The 21251-nt window shown below is 40.0% G+C and overlaps 1 protein-coding gene across 1 annotated transcript in view; it reads right to left on the bottom strand.

The window, feature by feature from the left end:
- FBN1 (fibrillin 1) overlaps positions 1-21251 on the bottom strand; it is a 226687-nt gene that overhangs the window by 91550 nt on the left and 113886 nt on the right. The window contains exons 9-15 of the mRNA XM_004687821.2: positions 18264-18389; positions 13236-13394; positions 8259-8438; positions 7488-7634; positions 5485-5604; positions 2255-2380; positions 518-640 (exon numbers count right to left, since the gene is read on the bottom strand). Coding sequence (XP_004687878.1) covers positions 518-640; positions 2255-2380; positions 5485-5604; positions 7488-7634; positions 8259-8438; positions 13236-13394; positions 18264-18389 — 981 coding nt within the window. The remainder of the gene's footprint in view (positions 1-517; positions 641-2254; positions 2381-5484; positions 5605-7487; positions 7635-8258; positions 8439-13235; positions 13395-18263; positions 18390-21251) is intronic.

Here is a 21251-nt window from a genome sequence, read left to right as displayed (position 1 = left end):
TTCTAAATGCTTGAAGGCTGCAGTCTGGGTTACCAGAAGCCTTTGGGCACCACAGTGAAATTTTAGATGCCCTGTGATAGGTGAGAGTTGTTGGTGTTCTCTCCAAAGGTCTGCTCACAGAGGAGCTTTCACACTTCCTTCTGTTATTTTGCTTGGAAGCCCAATTCCAAATATTCAGCAATCATTCCCTTCCCCTTTCTTTTTTACTTGTACAGCAAGTAAAAGCTGTACAGTTGGGAGTTCAGCTTATGTAAAAATATGCCGCTAGACTTCTCATGCACTTGCTATGTAGGCATTCTGGCTCCTTTGAAAAGACCCCAAGCACCTTTTCTGAAATAAGAAGAGCCTTCTTGGCACAAACTGTAGCTCTCTGGCTGACTGAAGTTTTAGTTAGTTTTCCTAAACCATAAGGATTCTTCCAATAGGGAGCATCAACAAGGAAAGGTAGTACCTCCGAGCAGTGGTAAAAAGGAGAAGAGACAGATGAAAAATATGATTTAGAATTTACAGCACAAACCTTTACAATAACGCCCATCTGATGCCAGCTGGAATCCAGGTTTGCAAATACATTTAAAACTGCCATCTTCATTGATACACATTCCATTAAGACACATGTTCCTTATGCTGCATTCATCCATATCTGAAAAATACAAGACACATTTTTCTTATGAACAGAAAAGTAATCTATAAGGGATGCCAACCTGGATGAAAAGAGTTCCATTTTTTCACATTTCTTTCATTTATGTTTTTATAGCATAAGGCTAGTTTTTAACTGAGTTAGAGCCTACACAGAGAAGAGGAGCCTTATAAAAATATGTATCTCAAGTTCTCAATTTTTGACATGTGCTTGCAAATTCCAGGCTAAATATATTTGATGACATATATTATGTTTAAGAAATAGATGACAAATATGTGTATACACGTATGTGTATATGTATGTACACAGATCTCTAGATGTATATATTATGGGCATATATGAAATTCATAAATCTAATTATGTGCGTATAAAAATTCATATCTATGCATGTAAATTGAAATTTACTCAATAGAAACTTCCTAGGCCCCTTTTAGGAAGAGCAATTACAAACACAAAAAATGTGCTTAAGTGTTTAATGCTTCTATTTAGGTAATAGGCAGTATTACTTTTAAGACTCTGTAAATGAAAACAAAAAAAAATTTAAAAGTGGTAAAACTTGAAATGTAGTTAGACTACTTCCTGAGTCTTTAAAAAATGAAAGTCAGAGGAAAACTTCTGGTTTGAACAAATTTAAATAAAAATATGAAAAATTGGGTTTTTAAAATACAAGATTCTACTACAGAAAATACTCATGCCCACTAAACTTTAACATCTCTTGCTCACTAGGATATTTCTTTAAATTCATCAATATTCTTTTTCACTTAATATTACAACTCCCTTGAGAGACCCTTGTTCTTCTAGACATGGTGTGTTTTCACTTACAGGTTTTAGTCAGACCATAGTAATTTGTGATTTTTTTCCTTTTCTTTCATTTTTTTAATCAAGATTCTGTCCCAACTGAGAATTTTGGCATTAAGTCTTTAAATTGAATCACGGAGATAATATTCTGCCAAAAATGTTTCTAAGAACAATTTTGAAATTCTTTTAATGTATGACTAGATTGTTGGGATCTTTCCCAAAAACATTGGGAAAGATGATAAGAAGCTTTCTTTCTTTTTTTTTTTTACTGAAGTTCTAAAGAGGTGGAAACTCATCAATAATCAATAATATTTTCTACTCAGGAAAAAAAAATAACGGAAAAAAGACAAAACGAAACAACTCAGTTCAAAATGTGGTGATTAATTCAAAAGGCTATGAAAAAGGCTGTCTTCCACAGTCAATTTTGCAGGAGCTATTCATTACTACTTATTACTGGGTAGATATTTTAACCAAAAGGATTACAAATGATTTAAGATTATTTGGGCTTGGGTGCATCCTGTTGGAAAGTAACTATGCAAATTCTGATTGTATAAAATTGGAAAATAACTTATGCCACAAAAGTTCACCATCACTGGGGATCTTTAAATAGCAAGATAGTCAGATATTCTAAATGTTATCTGACTCACACAATTTTTCAAAATTAGGCCTGTCCCCTGGATAATCATATCTGAGATACATATCATAATTTAACCTTTGCCTCAATATTTGGCTTAGTCTTATTAAAGACTTCTGATGTTGAAACTGCAGGGGAAGGAGAGAAACAACATCGCTGTGCTGTCCTGATTCGACTGCTCTTACCTTCACAGTTCTTCCCGTCGCGTGTAACGTGAAAGCCCGCATTGCACACGCAATGAAAACTGCCATCTGTGTTGATGCAACGTCCATTGTTACAGATGCGGCCATTCTGCAAACATTCATCGATGTCTAAAATCAAAGTTAGAATGGAAGAATAACTTTACTTGGGAGAGTTTAAATTATTTTATTTCTCCTTCCCCCATCATCAAATTCCTGACCGTAATCTGGGTTTTAATTACTCCATAGTATTTCTTCTTCAACATAAACTTGGTATCAAATATGGTGTCATTTAAAATGACTGGGTATAGAGTCTGAAGGAATTGGCAGGAAAAAAATGTCAACTTAATAGCATGCAGTCTAACTCTAATTTTTATTGAGATTCTTAACTCTCAACCCTGTAAATAAAATTGATCCTATTTCACATTTTCCTAGTAATTTACTGAGCCAATATATATCTATACATGTATTGAATTTTGATTGGCATCGTTTAACATCTGAAAAGAAAGGCTGATCTTATAGCTACATCAGAACAAATGAGAAATGCTATTTTAAACAAATCACTTACTACTATCTGAAAATCAATCACAAGACTTTGAAATGTTTACCTTATTACAGTGGTTCTGGTCCAAGCATAGTTTTATTGTTTATACAGTCTTAGTCTCTTTCATAATTTTATGAGAATTCTATTATCAATTAAAGTGTTGATTTTTTTTTCAATTGTGTTTACCATTATGCCAAAGTAAACAACTGAGCTTAATTTTTAAGCTGTCATTAAAAATTAAAACAATTTGAGTAGCCTATATTTGATGTCTCAGTGAGAGAAAATTATTCTAAAGAGAAGCACATGGTACCCTAAATTATCTGTTCTTCTCAGTCTCTTGACTATATACCTGGATGAACATCAAAAAGGATAAGCACAAGCTGTCTTGTCTATACAGAATGCAACCTTCGCCAAGGCTTATCCCCCAGAATATGGAGACCAGAGAATCACATCGTACTGGAGGGGAGCAGCCTGTTTATGAAGAGTTACCCATAGGTGCCTGAGGATAAGTGCCCCACACTCTCTGGGCGACAAGAATGTGACCTCCTGGCAGACCAGCTTTCTGCCTTTCCGCGCCTGCACAGTGCGTTGTGGTTGGCTGTCAGATGCACTTTCTTTCTGGGCACGTCCAGGGCTTTGCACACAAGTGACTGGACTAGCTGAAGAAGTCTGGGCTTTTCTTTTGTCTGATCTTTTTGCCAACAAGCCACAATATTTTAATCTCATTTATTTCTTAATACTCACTAAAATCTGACTCGTTCCACATTTCAAAATATGTTTAAAAGCTGTATACTCTTGTGCAGACTTTTTTTTTTAAAAAATGATTCTATAAACTTTGAGAATTCAGGATAAAATAAACAGGATAAGAGTTCAGTATTTTCTCTCCTCACTAATTTCTAAATGTCGTCAGGATGCCCCGTACTTTACAAGACAAATTAAAAGCTTGCCATTCAGAGTTCGCCTGTGTTTCTGTATGTCTGTTTGTCCCCTTCTCTTCAATCCCTCATGTACTTCTCAGCTAAGTACACAGCTATTTTGTAATCATCTATCTCCAAATGTGAACACGTCATCAATGTCTTATGGTTTGGATAAGCTTACATCTGGCTCTTAAAGAAGACAGTATTTGAGGTTTTAGGTAATCCTCAGTCTCTAATAAATTCTCAACCTGCTGACAGCATCTACACCAGCTGGTCCTTGCTCAGCTGTGTGTTCTCAATGCCATTTATTCACTTATTTAATAAGTCTTCCATATACTGGTTTGACTTGCAAGACGCCCACTGCTCGTACTTGCTAATTATTTTAAATAACAGTTGTAATATAAAGTTCTAAACTCAGCTAAATTCTCAACTATCCATATTTATAATTTAGTAAGTAGACCACTAATAGAAATATTAGCCAGCTCTATGTTTCCAGAAATACTGGCTCTATTTTTCTGCTCAGAATTGTCATTTGCAAGCAGTGTGCTAAAATATATGGATAGCAAGAAGTTTGTAAGGATCAAATACAAAGATTTTTAAAACCAGCCATTAATAAGAGCAAAAACTTCTGTACATCTTCACTTAGAAGAGCTTTTGTCTAAAAGGCAAATAAATTTAACTTACTAGTGACTGACAACTTTTTAAGTGATATAAAACTTCCTTATATTAAATTTGAGCAGATTACTCACTTATGTAGAGCTAGAGGTAGATATTTGAGTACACCTAGTTTTTAAAAATGATTTACTTTTATTTATTTATGCATACAAGAATTGGGGTATAGGCCAGAGGAGCGGGCCAGGGGATGGGAGGATTCACCAGAGACAGAGTGGGGAGCAGAACAGGTGGATCTACTGAAACACACTGCTGAGGGGAGTAGCGGGCTAATCAGGAGAGGTCTGCTGCACCAAGTGGCTCACCTCTTTGCCTGGGGATTGAACTCATCTGCAGTGGCTGTGAATAGCTTCATACTGCTAAGACTTTAACCCCTACGATCCAGGAAGGTGTGGGGTACATTTATTTTATTTATTTACCTATAATAAGAGTGACCAGTATATCTTATTTATTTTGTCCCCAGAAACCAATGATCCAATAAAAGGCACTTTAGCTTGCAAAATAAATTAAGCAATAAAATGGCAGGGATATTTTTGCATGTACACAGGCATATACAGCAATGTTTCTCAAACTTTAAAGTTCACAAAGGGACACTGGGGGGGGCAGTCTTGCTAAGATGCTGATTCTAATTCAGTAGGTCTGAGGGAGCACCTGAGATTTTTGCACTTCCAACCAGCTCCCAAGTGATGTTGCTGCTGACCTTCTAACAGACAGCAGGACATACAGACCACCTCCTTATTATCCTTTAGCTCTTTTTCATTAAGAAACGAATACAATTCTATTTGAAACTTGACTTAGTTTGTGTGTCATCAAGGACAGCCCCACTCCCTAGCTCTCAGAGGAAATATTAACAGGTCAAAAAGTTGTGAAAATAAGATTCCCACAGGTACAGAAGCATCTTTTAAAACAGTTTGAAGATTTGACAGATTTTAGGACACTGTTCTTCAGAGTGACTGTGCCAAGAAGTCCAAAAAGCAACAGGATTGTATCAGCCTCTCTTGGCTATGGCATTGTTTTAAGTTCCACTAAACTGCTTAGATGGAACCCCCTCACATAGCCTACCTGCCCCCCCTCCCCACCCCCCATTCCAAACTGGACCATACCTCTGCACTCTGTCCTGGTGACAGTGCTCTGGTAGCCAGTTCGGCACTGACAGATGTATGAGCCCTGGTTATTAACACAGTCTCCACCAACGCAAGGGTTTTTCTCACATTCATCAACATCTGCAAAACAAAGTATATTTTACTAAGAAATCAGATAGCTATCACTCATAACTCAAAGGCCCTTTTATTGGTTTCATTTACATGTTCAAACAGTTTCCTCTTAAGAAATACATAGCATAAAGGAAGAATCTTTTTTCTTTCCACTACTATACACCATGTCATCAGCCACTTTGAAGACAGGTCAAGCAATTAAAGTATATTATCTTCCTGTGTTCACTTTCAGAGAAAATTGCTGAACATGCAGCAACTCAACACCCAAAGTTAATAAACATTTTCTATTCCTTATGTGTGGCCATGCGGGGTGCTCCTTTCTCTCCCCGGCTCTAGCTGATCTCTAAGAATTGAGTGTTGCTTTCCTAAGGTGCTGCTAGAAGAGAATTTTACATTGCCAGGGAACTAAATAGCACAAGAAATCAAGGACTACAGATTCCTGCTTGAATTAGAATTCAGAATTGGAATTTTTTAAAAATTTATTTATTTATGCATAAGAACTGGGGAACAGGCCAGAGGTCATGGGCAGTAAAGGGACTCACTAGACATAGAGTGGGGAGCAGAAAAGAGAGATTGATGAAGTACACTGCTGAGGGGAGCAGCGGGTGAGAAAGTGAGAAGTTTGCTGTGCCACATGGGTCAGCAACCTGGCCGGGGATCGAACTCATGTTAAGGAGGCTGTGGCTAGCTTCATAACAATGTGCTTTAATCCTTTGTGCCATGAGGGAGGGCTCCAGAATTGGAATTTGTAACAAAATTAAAAGAGGAATTTTTTTTTAAATTTTTTTTAAGATTTTTTTTTTATTCATACAGAATTGGGGTACAGGCCAGAGATGCAGAGGGTGAGAGGATCACCAGAGACAGAGTGGGGAGCAGAACAGGTATATCACGAAGTACACTGCTGAGGGGAACAGCGGGCGGGCCAGGAGAGGTCTGCCACGCCATGTGGTCACCTCCGGGGCAGGCGGGGATTGAACTCATGCCGAAGTGGCCTTAGCTTCTTAGTGCTGTGCTTTAACCCGCTGCGCCACCAGGGAGGGCCAAAAGAGGATTTTTTTTTTAAAAAATTAGATGGCCATTGGGTGTTCTTGTAGAATCCAACACATGGATTGCTCTCCTGTTACATTTCCTCTTTTCACTAACTTTAGTGCTTAAAGTTTCTGCAGTTTTTCAGGACTCACAAGAGAGAGTTGCTAACTTACCAATTTTAATTAGTAAAATGTGAAAAATTGGGTTATGTTGAATGCTTTATCTTAAAAGTCACACTTCTGTTAAAATGAATTAATTTGGAGTTACCAGCAATAACTTGAATATATTTTTTAATGAAAGGAAAAAGTCGTAACAGGCAGAATGACTGTTCTGTAGGCAGAATAATGATTGAGCTATATGCATTCATGTCCTAACCCCCAGAACCTGTGGCTGTTACATGGCAAAGGGGACTTAAGACTGCAGCTGGAATTAAGATTGGGAATAGGTGGAATCTGAGATGGAAGAGAGTGTCCTGGATCACACAGTGAGCCTGAAAGTATAATAAAGGTCCTCAGAAGTGTTTCCACTTGGACAAGAGGACCAAAGAGTTCGGGAGCAAAGTGGTTTTGAAGATGGAGGGCGGAGGAAGGGGCCCTCAGCCAAGGAACACAGGCGGCCTGTAAGATGTGGAAAAAGTAAGGAAGTGGATCCTCCAGAGAGCCCCCAAAAGGAATACAGCCCTGCTGACACCTTGGTTTTAGTCCAGTAAGACATGTTCTGGATTTCTAACCGACAGAACTAAAAACTAATACATTTTAAGCCATTTAGCTTGAGATACTTTGCTACAGCAGCATTATTAAGCCACGATAGTTATGGAACAGAATTGCAGTCGTGTCTGGGTGCCAATGAAACCTATCACTTACCAATGCACTCCCCACGGAGGTCCAGCTGGAATCCCTGGTTGCACTCACACCGGTAACTCCCAGGGGTTGGAATGCAGCGCCCATTTTGACAGAGATAGCGAAACAGCTGGCAGTAATCCGTGCCAGTGATGTTGACTGGCAGCACCCCTAAAAGAATAACATTAATCTTCACTAAAACTACTGGGAATGAGGGCATTGGGCACTCAACCTAGTCAGAATGGCAAGGTGCTGAACCACAAAGAGAGGCGGATACTTTTGGGGCAGATGCTGCTGACACTCATAGAGCCTATTTCCACTCTTGCCTACAGGGGTCACATCTGCACCATGTGTGGCAGCCCTGATGAGCCTGTTCCTCTGCCTGCTTCTCCTTATCCCCTCTCTACTTCATCTCGGGCCTCCAGTTTGGAGCAGTAACAAAGGTACTGAGTTACTGTCATTTAGCTACTTGCAAAAACTGCTTTGCATAGCCTATAGTCCAAAGTATAATTTCATCCCACCTCTTCTGCATCAGATTTAAATCTCTCCCTTAGCTTTTCCACAACTTGCTGGAGAGGTTGATGACAAACAGACATTACTCTCTAGAGGAGACTGAACCTCCCCTTTTTTGTCCAAGCAATAGGAAAATTGAGAAACAGTGTACATCACACTACATTAATGAAAAGCTAATCTAAGAATAAGTAAGCATTTAATAACTAGAGTCACCTAAACAATAACAAAAAAGCTAACCTGACTATTTTAAGAGAAATAAATAGATGACCTCTGAAAGCTTACTTGGTGGTTCCCGAGATGGATACGGATACTCCACTGGTGGTCGGGGCACCGGAACTTGAGGTCCAGGAGGAAAGCCGGGAGGAACAGGGTGAACTGGAGGAATGGGGCCAAGCGGTGGGGGAGGAAATCCCGGTCTCTCAGGAATTACCATAGGGACAGAACACAGCTTGTTGAAATCCTCTGGAAAAACAACACAACAAAACACATGTCATAAGTCCATGGAAGTCTCTTTGACATTTGAAAAAAAAAAAATCGCTGACTAAAATTAAACTTCAAAGCACATATGTCAATTGAAAAAAAGGAAATAAATCAACTAACATCATTAATATTCCTAATACCTACAGCAGCAACCATACTTGGAATAATCGTTCAAAGCCTCAAATAAATTCCACAGAATGTGTAACACATGCCCTCCCCAACCTGGATGTTTTTACCCAGGTTACAATTCACTTCTAGGAAGAATAATGCCACTTTCTGCATCCCGTTCCACCTGCCGATCCCACAGGGCTCTTAAGAGCTTAGAAAAAAGCTTGACTTTTATTTTATGTGCATAGAGAAGCCACAAAAGGATTTCAGCAAGATTGGGTTGTGAGCAGATGTACATTTTCAGATCATCCTTGATGAAATGGAGAGTGGAGAATACATTGGAAGGAAGCACCATTAATGAAAAAGTGAGGGCCAGAGAGTAATGATTGGACAGGGGAGCAGTGATGGGACTGGAAGTGGACAAACTCGAAGCATATTGCAGAGATCAATGGCTAGTTAATGGAGAAGGAGTAAATGTCAGAGTGGAGGAAACGGGATCGAAAGAATGGCTTCTAGATTTGGGCTTGAGCACCTGGATAGTTGTCGGTGCTATTTCCTGAAGACGAAAGCACTGCAGCAGAGGCAGATCTGAAGGGTAGAAACCAAGGTCCATCTTGACATGAGCTCTGATAGTTATCAGCCGACCAGAGAGGTGTCATGGAGAAGTTGCATAAGAGAGTTGGAAACCTGGAGGAGAAGTCAGGACTCCAAGGAAGTTTTGAAGCGACTTACTGGCAGGAGTATTTAGAGCCTGTGGGAAGAATGAGCTCAGCCATGGAAGGTGTGCAAAGGGGAGAGAGGGTACCCAGAGACAGAATCCTGAGGGGTATTCCTAAAAGACAACAGATGAGGAAGAAGCAGCCTGGGGTGGGGTCGGGGTGGGGGCAGCAGGAGTACCTGGAGCTGGTGGGCCGCTGGAATATGGCCTGAGTACCTGAACTGGCATCTAGCAAGCCCTAACTGGGACCCACTCTTTCCTTGTGAATGCACAGATAGCTCCACTCCTACTTTTCACAATTCTGGGGATAAATCATCATTTGTGACTCTTTTTTTCTTGGACCTCCAAAAGAGCTTTAAACAGTATTCAGGTGCCCACAGATACATTCACTTAAGTACTCATTTTCATGTTTGCTATAGTGGCCATTTTTGTCATCATTTCCATTTGTAAGTAAAAAGTGAGTTTTTGCTTTTTTCCCTCTCTTGCCAGAATGTTGATATTTTTATTATTACTGATACTAAGGATTCTTTCATAGCTACTTTCTATACTAGTTTCATCCAGGCATGGGAATTAGGTTAATATTTTTCTTTCACCTGTGAACAACAGTCTGGCTTATGTTAAGACACAGGAATATATCTTATGGAAATACACGTGTATCTCAACCTCAAGGAGCATTCTGGCAATTTACATGCCACTCTAGATACCTAACTATCAGGGTCCTTGTTGTTATTTGCTGGTCCAGTACTACAGCTTCTTTAGTTGGATTTGCATTTCCAGCTCAGGTGAGGTTTATGTTTTCAGAGAATTCCGTTGCTGAATTTAAAGTATGATTTATCTGGAATTTTAACCCACAGAGGTTCTGTAGTACTTGATGGTATCTGGAAAGGATTTATGCTTTTTATAGACTTTCCTGAATTTAGATACTGCAATCCCTTTTGTCAATCCCCTGCTCCTTCTTACAGAATTACCAACTGGATGTGCCAGGCCCATTACTTCATTGCTATCCACCAAATTTTACCACTATGATTGTGCAGTATTTTAAGTCAGAGATCACCTGTAACTCATGACTCATTCCCACTCTGAAGCCTGTCCTGAAAATTGCACATAAGAGGAATTCATTAACTGAGTTGGATTTTATTGAGTGGCCATTATATTAAGAGACTCATTTTGCTCCTAAGCACTAAATTGGGCTTTCCCTTTCTCAGGATTTGTAGAAAATCCTGAAAGAGCTTATCAGGATTTCTGCTAATTAGGTGGGTATATTATTTTAAATGTGCCATTAAATTCATCTCAACCTAGCTAGTAAAGTATATCAGATAAGGCACTGTGTGCTCTTACTTTCTTCAGCTTCCTAACCACCATGGCTTCTTTTTTGGTTTGTTTGTTTTTTTAAAGATTTATTTTATTTATGCATACAGAACTGGGGTACAGGCCAGAAATACAGGGGCAGTGAGTGGATTCATCAGAGGCAGAGTGGGAAGCAGAACAGGCAGATGGACCACGTACACTGCTGAGGGGAGCAGCGGGCTGGCCAGGAGAGGTCTGCCATGCCATGTGGTCACCTCCGGAGCAAGCGGGGATCGAACTCATGTGGAAGTGGCCCTAGCCTCCTAGTGCTGTGCTCCAACCCGCTGCTCCACCAGAGAGGGCTCACCATGGCTTCTTTTATATTTAGGATCAGCAACCCAGAGCTACCTTTAACCAAATGATCTCTCTCTTGCCCATCTCAACTTTACCAGAAAAGACACTGATTCATTTTTCAAGTGTGAAAAGCTGACCAGTCTAAAAATCATCCTTCCTATGTAGTCACTCTCCATAAGTTAAGAGCCCAGAGCTCTGAAACACTGGTATTAGAACACAGAAGCAAACAAACATATATACCTGCAAATTGGTTTGCTCTAGCAGTCTGCTTTTCCCTGGGCCTATCTCAGAGTCATGCATCTTTCAATGATATACCTAGTAGAGCAGCTCCCTGGAAAGCCACAGAGGGAACTGGTCTGCTATTCCACTTGTCCCAAAATAGGTTTCAAGTTACCTAAACTTCTACTAGTCCTCTATTCTCTGTGCAAGCCTCCACACAGAAAGAAGTCCACATTATCTGCTATTCCTACATTATCACAGGCAACTAAAAAGTGTTTCTACTAGTACCTATGCCTTAGGTCTTAGTAGAAATTCATGTGCCCCAAGTGAGCTAAAGAGAGTGATATTTTAGGCATCAGACAAGAAGTAAATAAGACATAATATATGATTTATGATATGTAAACTGCATCGAAAAATGTTATTGCTTCTTTGACCTACACATGATTCTTAACAACAGACATTTCATAGTAACATCTGTGAGTAGGTCTATAACCCATGAGAAATTAACATTCTGTGACCAGCACCTTCCAAAGCATGTCATTAACTCTGCATTTATTCACCCTCGTCTTGATTTTCTCATCTAAATTTCCCTGATTTTCAGGAATCAGATGGAAGTAGAGCTATAATCCTTGGTTTTACTTAGAGCCAGTAGGAAAGGTGTCACTTGATAAATTATTTGTAGTACCTGATATCTCTGGGAGGCAAGATTTTGTTAGGGCTGTGAGACAAACAAAACCCTAAGGAATATGGGGTTATAATGATGAATGAGATCTCTTAATAATATATTTCAGTTAATGAAGAAGCAATACATGAACACATACAGGCACAGCACAGAGCAGGTGGGGCTTGTGCCACACTCATATTACAGACTTGGAGCGCTGAGGAAGAACAGATATCCAGGTGAGGTTAGGTCTACCTGAGCAGATCCTCATCAGAGAAGAGGCTATAGAGCAGGGAGGGGACAGACAGGGTGCACAGAGGAAGGATCTGATAGGGGGGAAGTTTAGGAAAAAAGAACATTTGAGTTAAAAACCCAGTTCTGTATGCATAAAACAAATAAATCTTTTAAAAATAAATACAAATAAAACTGTTCAGTCTGGGTGCAAGGAAAATTCAGGGTATAACTTAACTAGAAAATATAAAGAGATAAACTAGGATCAGATTTGTGGATGCTAGTACTATGTTAAGTAGTAACATTTTATTTTCAAAAAGTAGAATGGCACAGGCCAGTGGATACCGAGCTGAATTTATCCTGGAAAATATTTTTGGACATATTTTTTCAACATTTTCCCTAGACATATTTTTTTTAATGAAACTTCAGATGAGTTTACTTTGGGAAATGTTTGTGGCTACAGTGGATGTCATGGGGACCAGTTGAGAGGCTTCTGCAAAGTCCAGAACTACAGAAAATGATCTTCCCATGGAAACAAAAGGAATATGGCAGATTAAATAAAGGCTGTGAAGAAAAAAATATCAACAGGACTTGGCAACAAGGAAAAGCAACATGTCAACCTTTAGGGAAAGAGGAAGTATGTATCCAAATTATCTCACCAGAAAGGCTCTAAGAGAATTGAATTTTATGCTTCTGAGCTTTTGAGGATGACAGGAAAGACCAAAGAAATACAGGAGAATCAGAGGGAGCAAGTAATTCCTGAAAAGGTAATTCATTGTAAGCTAAGAACTACTTGAATGCAATGTTACCTGCTTTTTCCATCTTTACTATCTGGGGAGTCTCTGGAATCTTACTCACCTGGGTTTCCACTAGAACTGTACTTGCACACTAGCTTGCAGTTTCGAACTCTTAAGCTAGCTTTAAGCTTTTAAGATATATTTATTTGTGCATACAGAGCTGCAGTACAGGCCAGAGGTGCAGGGGCGGTGAGAGGGTTCACCAGAGACAGAGTGGGGAGCGGAACAGGCAGATCCACGAAGTACACTACTGAGGGGAGCAGCGGGAGGGTCAGGAGAGGTCTACTGTGCTATGTGGGTCAGCTTCCTAGCTGGGGATCGAACTCGTGCTGCAGTGGCTGTGGATTGCTTCACAGTGCTGCATTTTAACCTGTTGTGCCAGAAGGGAGGGGAAGCGATTTTACCTGTGGCTCTGATGGGACACATCTCTGGGGCGACAGTGACGCCTGGAGACCAGCATCTGCCCATGTCACAGCAGCACTGCATCTTGGTGATGGACTGTGGCAGCTGGTTAGAACAGCGCCCGTTGGTCAGGGCTGTGTAACAGTATCCTGGGCGAACATCTGAGAGAAGAGAGAACACACACACATCACTGAGATCAAATGGGTCACAACCCTCTCCTTGCCCCAGGACCTCATACATGTAGGCTCTGCAGGATGAACTCACAGCGGAGCCGCCTGGACCGGAAGTGGCATGCCCCCCTCAGGAACAATACCGGGTCAGAAATCCCCTCCTCTCACACCTCTTGCCCCTGGAGCTGGGGCACTTGGCCAAAGTCCCACATTCCATTCCCAAGGTGGGAACAAATGATTACAACCATATGTGCCATAGGAAAAAAGAGGCTAAGGAAATCACTGGCGGTGACAGTTAATTGGTTATAAAGACATGTCTCTTTACTGAAGGGAGACTTGTCCTTGGTTTCAAACTACTTAATTTGAGCTACTTTAGGCAAATATTGATATAAATCTATTTTAAAACAACATTAAATCTGCACTATAATCTATATTTCCAGAAGATCGTTCTTATTTTTCAGTCTGAAACTATGAGTCAGGCTTGTGAGATTTCTTTTCTTTTTTTTAAAGGAAGGAACTCTTTTGCAGGCACATCCAAGGCTTGTTAATCAAGGTTTCCTTTTATTCTGGGCCCTAATAGATTTTAGAGGCACTAATTATTTTCAAGTTCGAAATGTACATGATTCCAAGTTCTCAGTCCAACAGGATAAAACAGTTTTTGACTGTTTTTTTTTTTTTTTTTTGGCTGAAAGTTATTTTTTTTCTTTTTATGAAGGAAAATTGTCTTCTTAAAGCAACATGGGAAGACATATTCCTATTTATCACTTTTATTGGGTTAGTTCATGTCTAACTATTAGGTCAATGCTGACACACTGAACTAGAGTTCTGGACTATCAATAAAGGAGCCCATGACGTAAGAAGGACCCAGCTTCTCGGGGTCTTGGAGATGTACCAGGAAATGAAGAGGGAGGTAGCCAAGACAAAAGCACCTTGATCTACCTGACTCATGTTGACAGTGGCCTTCTCATCCAGTAAAATATATCTCCATACAGTCCAGATAAAATAAAGCTTTGAAACATAATATTTAAAATACGCACACCATTGAAAGGAAGGTAAGTGGCAAAGCCCATTGAAAAGTAAAGACTTTTCTAATTAAAAAAAAAATAGTTTCTATGTCAGCTTTCTATTCAAGATAGGAATATAAATATTATATTTCAAATTTTGACCTTACAGTAACATGATGTATCTCTTTTCTTTAAAGAAATGAATTGTAAACCAGGTAACCTTTATGATAGACAACTGGAATATTTGGATTTTTAACATGTTTTTGTTGAAGTAACATGGTTTTACACCATGGTATATGACTTAGAGGAACAGGTTCATGGCTTCTGAGAGGCATGTTACCACACCCACCACCTGAACACCACATCCCAGAGTTTGGGCTCCTACAGTGTTTTTCCCACCCCAGACTTGCTCCCCCGACCAGTAACCTCAATTCTACAGTCCTAGCTCTAGGTCTTTGGTTTATTTTTGTTGGTTCCTTCGCTATGTTTCTCTATATTCCACATGTGAGTGAAATGATCCAATATTTGTCTTTTTCCTTCTGATGTGAAAAGTGAAGATCTTTTATAGCAAAAAATCCACTCTGTTTCATAGAAGTCTAAATATTAAATATTAATTTTAAGAGAGGATTAGAGCTGTAATTATTTTCATCTACATGGTTCTTAAAACTATATGGTCTTCAAATCTTGAGCTTTGCAATACATTAATACAATTAAATATAAATCAGGCTAAGAAACATTTAAATTATGCGTATCAAGTGAAGGAGGCTAAGATAAACCTAGACAAACCATAAAAGAAAATTATGGGTCAGCTTCACCGGATACAAGAGTATTTCTGAAAGAAAAGTACTTAAAACCGCCAGCAAGCATAAATGTGCTTTCCAGAACTTTTGTGTGGTCCTAGGTCCTGCACCTCTGGTCAGGCTAAGAGGCAGAGCAAGTTCTTCTCCATCCCATCCGGGACATATGGCTGGAGAGGTATGCTCTGTGAAGACTGATGCTATTCTCTACCCACTACCTTAAAAAGGGGAGAAGTGGCACTTCTTATATTCTAATTTACACTTCCTTAAAATCACTAGTACTTTATATGCTTGAGGATTAGTAAATGTACTGGGCATGTAAACCGAAGGCTGTTAAGAATGGTAAGAGATAAGATGCTGAAGACTGGCTTACAGCCCAGCTTCAAATGAACTTCATGCTCAAAACTCAGTGGAAACATTTCACCAAAATTTGTACATGTAAGTTTCAGTGTGGGCTATCTCTCTCAGAGCAAAACTTGAATTTAGAGTCTGCAATGGCAAACTCTTTGTGGGCTAGTGTCTAATTTGTGAATTAACAGTGATACTACTTTATTTTCTAGCTGTCTGTCTTTTATGTTAAATTGATAAGTGAGAGATGCAATGAAATAGTGAGTGTTGGGGGTGAAAAAAATTTCCTTGCCAGCCACACAGTCTGTGGTTGACAAATGATGCCCCCACCTACAACAAATATTTTGTATTTTGTTAGTTTTTTTTTTTTGAAGGGAAAGATTTGATTAATTTGAATTAGTCTTATTTGTTAAAAATACACACATTCAAACAACTTTCAATTTTAAAGAAAACCTATGGGCTAATGAGTAAAGGAAGGGAAAAGCTGTGGAAACTAAGAACCATTTGGAGAAACTAACCTCCCACCATATAAGTTTTCATCAGATTGCAGTACTATAGGAAGTGGAAAATAAATTATTCTGGGGCTGGATCTGTTTTCATAGAGAGAAAAGGGTGGCTTTTGGATGATCTGAACATCTACGAAAGCCTACGAAGAAGAATAATAAGATCTGGAAGGAATAAAGGGAGTCAGAGAAACCATACATACCTTGTTCTATTTTCAATCTGCTCTGGTCAAAACATCTGGCAGAAAAGGAATAGAAAACTTTCCTCTTTTCTACCTAGCTTTTATCCTCAGGACCCAGAAACCATAATATACCAAAATAAGTATATTATGAAATAAATAGGTATTTTCTGGTTTTCCTAGCCTCACCTAAGTGATCACTAAGACTGTTGTGTCTAGACTGGATACAGGACATCTTTAGAACTTCCCAGAATTGAAGAGATAAGACATGCTACAATGAAATGACAACTCTACCCAAAGTCCTATTACATGTGATTGCATTTTAATCATTTCAATGTAATTGCGGGCTCTCTTTGAGGGTTACATATACATCTATTTATTTTCAAACTAGGAAAAAAATTCTGATCAACCTCTCTGCTAAGGATACTTAGAAGCCACGAGCTAAGTCAGGACACTGGGGAGAAGAAGGAACTACATGAATTGCAAACATCATTTTTTTTTTATAGCTGTTCTGGGATCTACAGATAGATCCCAGAAAGTCAGATAATTAGGGTACCACCACTGTGGCTAAGGACAAGTTCAGATAGGTTTCCTCCACTAATTGTATATATTTAAATGTCAAGTGTAAGAGACTGCCCTCACTTTTGTTATATATGACTAAGTGAAAAGGAATTCAGAATTTCAAGTGCAATTTAGCTTGGGTCTGAAATTCATGGCCTGTGGTGAAGATGTGAAACTGAGTGTCTTTGAAAATATGGGCCAGAAACAAACATCAAAATATAGCACTGGTCTCTCTCCAAGGCCACATGCCACAGACATCCTAATGCCACTCTACAGTAAGGAATGACTCGTTTTTATAGTCAATAGATACTGACTGAGCCCCTAGCACATGCAAGGAGTTGCACTGGGAACCATGGAGGAATAGAGACAGCAGTTTCTCATCCTTAAGGACAGTGAACAAATTCATGAGGTAAAAATGCACAGATATACAGTTTTGCCCTGTAAGCCCGTATGAGAAGTGTCTCCTCAGCTAAGGGGGAAATTACTTTCAGGTAAGCTCTCTGGGACCTCTGCATGAGGAGAAGCTTGAAAGGGGGTGTCTGTTGGGAAGAACTTCTGGGACAGGCAGCATGTACAAGCAAAGGCAGGGAGGAGTCAGAACCAGTGGCCCATTGGGGAAAAGAGTAGGGCTATGCCAGTAAGGCTGGAAGGAGAGAGAGAGGCTCCTTCAGCTGTGCCCTTTGGAACTTGAACTTTATTCCAGAACTTTGGACTCAGGAGAAAGTCTTAGCTATCGTTAAATGCAGTAGTTGTCAAATCAATTTTTTTCAAACAACAGAATCCCTTATTGAGCTGATATTTTACATGGAAGCCTAACAGCCACCCAGCTAAAGGCAGTTTCCTGGAGGGTGTGTCAGGAGCCCTTTCCACTTGGCCTCCCCCTTTTCACTGTCACTGCTCCAACCCCAGCAGCCCTGGAGGGCTCAGCAGTACCTGAAGTATCCAAGGAACCCAGATGAAAACGACTAACTTCCAAGTCCCAGTGGAAAAAATGTCGGAGATTTTCAACAAGAAAGTTATTTCATTAAGGCCCTACTTTAGGAAGATACATCTGATGAGGTAGATTGTAGAGAAGCCAGGAAACAGAGACTAATTAAGACACTATTTCAAAAGTTCAGACCTAAATGAACATAGGTTCTGGGGAATGACTGGAGATGGGGTAAAAGGGAGAGGAACCAAGGGTGGCTTCAAGATTTGATACCCACATACCAGTAAAGTAAATTTATATACCAAACACATCTGGAGCCTCTCCAAATCATCCCTGTTTTAAGAGAGGCAGAAAGCCCAAGACAAGACCGTCAGCTGCCTCGATTCTTTATGAAGTACTCAACTGGCTAACAGATTTCCACAGATGTAGATTTTATCTCAAGTGAGAAATTATAAGTCCCCTTTGATAAACTTGTTTAGAAAGATGCACATTAGGGTAGAGATTTCCAGAAACCAGACATGCTGTTTATAGTGTACCCACCTATGCATCTGGTTCCATCGGAAGAGGTATAAAAACCAGGAGGACATTTACAGAAGTAACTGCTGACAGTGTTTGTGCATTCTCCCCCCTCACAGATACCAGGAATAGTGCTGCATTCATCGATATCTGGAACACGAAGAAGAGTGAGTTCAGAACATAGAATAAAACTACTTATTATGACAACGATTCATAGGTATCACATCACAGGAACAGTCATCTCTGCTGAATAAAAGTGTCTATAAAATAGCTGATTCATGGAGTAGGTGGTTCTTCTGTCAACATAGGCTTGGCCAAAGAACTTACCAAACAATTAGAGCAATTTACTAAGCAATTAGAACAAAATAAAAGAAAAACCCTCTTGAAAATAGACAAGTATAATTTTTACCAATGAATCATAGCATGCAGATATTACAAATGCCTTTTACTTTAAATTTTTGTTTTTCCTGCTCTCTCCATGTTTTACATTGAGTTTAGCTCCCCTTTTATTTACTCTGCATCACCTACTGCATTTTTTTCAACTGAATTTTCTACAAAGAAGTACTTAAGTCCGACAGAGAAAACCATAGGGCCGAGTGTTGATGAAGATTTGGTGGATGTGGTGTTTTCAGCAGACAGCCTCCAGCTCTAAGCTTCCTCAGGGACTACCTTAGTTCAGAGAGCAGTCTCTCCCAGGTTTCAGCTTTCCTAGGAGCTGAGACCCCATGAGTGACAGACAAGCAAGAAAAATGGTCAACACGCTCCAATGGGTACAACTCAGAAAATCATTTCAATCCCCACTTGCCCATGGGGTCAGCTAATGCCATAAACAGGTTATTATCCCTCAGGTCCTGAGGGCCCTGGTTTCCTTCATTTACACAGTGAATACCCTTTAGGATGAATTTGACCTCTCCATTCAAGGGGAGTTTTTCAAGAGTCATCACATACTGACAGCTGTCAAGTGATTTGGCCCCAGTGAGGGAAGAAACTGAGAACTTACTGCTTTGGCTAAAAATGAGCTCACAGCACAGGGTAGCTGCATGGCCCTATCTCCAAGATGGGGCTGGGGGGGCAAGGGAGGAGGCTTTCTACATCAACCAAGGGAGTAGTATGTTTCTCCTAAGCTCCCTAGTTCTATTGGAAGAACCAGGCTGATGGCACTGGAATTCAGGAAGCCTTCAAGATTCTTCTCCAGTCTAAGTACCCTTCTTCACTTATAAAACAAAACAGAGTTCTAAGTGGACCAAACTCAAGTGTCTCCTGATTCAGTTCACCCTGCTAGTCAAAAAGGCAGCGGTGACACTGTTTACATGCAGTTTAACCTTTTTAAAAGCAAACTCCCCATCCTTCTGCAATAGACTAGAGGCTAAACCAAACAGTATCCCACTGCTTACATTACAGTCAACGCTTATGTAAACAGCGCCGTCATGGTGAAGTTGTGTAATGGTGAAGGTGCGTGTTCTTTGCCAACAGATGTCAATTTCACAGGAACCAAATGAAAGTCAGGCAAGAAGAAAGCCCGAGGTTCTAAGAAATGGCACACCTCAAATCATAGTTCAAGACAACTCATTGACATCAATTCTCCTGTATTTACTAGCCATTTTTCTACTTAAAACCAGCAACAACAAAAAAGCATATCAAATATCCTACAGGATTCAACAGCCTGGCTTAAGGACATAGAAGGGCATAAACTACAACACAAAGGTATTTAAAAGAATGTTCTTTTCTCAATGTGTCCCTAGTCAGTATCTGAGTCATATAACCCCTCTCAAAGGGCAGATACTAGTGTCTATAAAAGAAGTATTTTTTTCTGCCTATTAGTGAAAGTGACTACTTATTAATTTTGATTATGTGGCCTTATTAAGGCCACATAATCAAAATTCAAAGGCAGTTATTTGCATGACAGCCTAGATCAGAAAATGTTACTTAAAATACAAAATTCATTTTGACACACGGAGGAAAAGTTTTTCACATGCTGGCTAGGTTACATTTGGACCCTTTGTTGAAGACTAGAATAATAATAACAACATGTATGAAGTGCCGGGCATTTTCTAAATGCTTTATGTGTGCCAGCTCATCTAATCCTCACCACAGAGCCATGATTTCTATAATTCTATAGTCCTGATTTCTATGATTATGGTGCCCAGGCTTAGCTTGTTGGGTAGAGGAGAACTTCAGGAGTCTGGCAGGAATAAGAGTAAAAATAAGAGTAAAAAGCTTCATTAATGCTGTGATGTTAAGCCCAAGTCTTCAACTGGCAGGAGTTGAGCAGGAGCCAGGGAGCAGGATTTCTAGTAGAGTGCATGCCTTCAACTGTCAGCAGGTCAGAATACATACCACAGGGGAAATCTCCCTAATTTTCACACAGATAAAACAAAACTAGGGCAAATGATTCAGTTGCAGGAGCTCAAATGGGTCTGAATTCCCTTCAATGTCAACTGCTCAGGGATGCATCCTTTTTCTTGCCTGTGTGGGGGCCTGTCTACTTTCTGGACCAGCACTTTCTCAGGCCCATTGCTCTGTGATGGATCCAGAGCTCTGACTTCATGCCCAGGCTGTGGTGGTAGCCCCTGAGGGTTAGAAATTGCAATAAAGCATTCAAATGGGAATCACTTACACGCTAATGCTCATTCCTGCTATTTTATTATTTCTCTGGATTCTAACCACACTGTGTTTATCTCCTCTTAATAGATTTTCAGGGATTCCAAGTCAAGAGAATTTGAGAACATGGCTTTCTCAGCGTCTCTTTAAGTTAGTTGGTATCAAATACCAGCCATAAAAGTAAATCAGTTTAGGGGGCCTAGTGGGAAGTGTGGCCTGGCTGTGAAGAGCTACCTCTGTTCTCTAGACACGTCTCCTCCTTTTCCTTCTGGCAGGAGGGAGAGACGGAGCTGCAGGAAGCAATGATCCCTTGATAGCCACTCAGGCACTGCTGGCTTCTTGCAGAGAGCCGCAGAAAGGTAGGTCCACAGGTGGCAAGGACCTTCCCTCCCAAGTCGCTGTCCCTGCTCC

This window comes from Condylura cristata, unplaced genomic scaffold, assembly GCF_000260355.1.
Source record: "Condylura cristata isolate star-nosed mole 26May11 unplaced genomic scaffold, ConCri1.0 scaffold00023, whole genome shotgun sequence".
NCBI lineage: Eukaryota > Metazoa > Chordata > Mammalia > Eulipotyphla > Talpidae > Condylura > Condylura cristata.
Note: the sequence above shows the minus strand (reverse complement) of the source record. Positions and strands in the feature narration are given on the sequence as shown.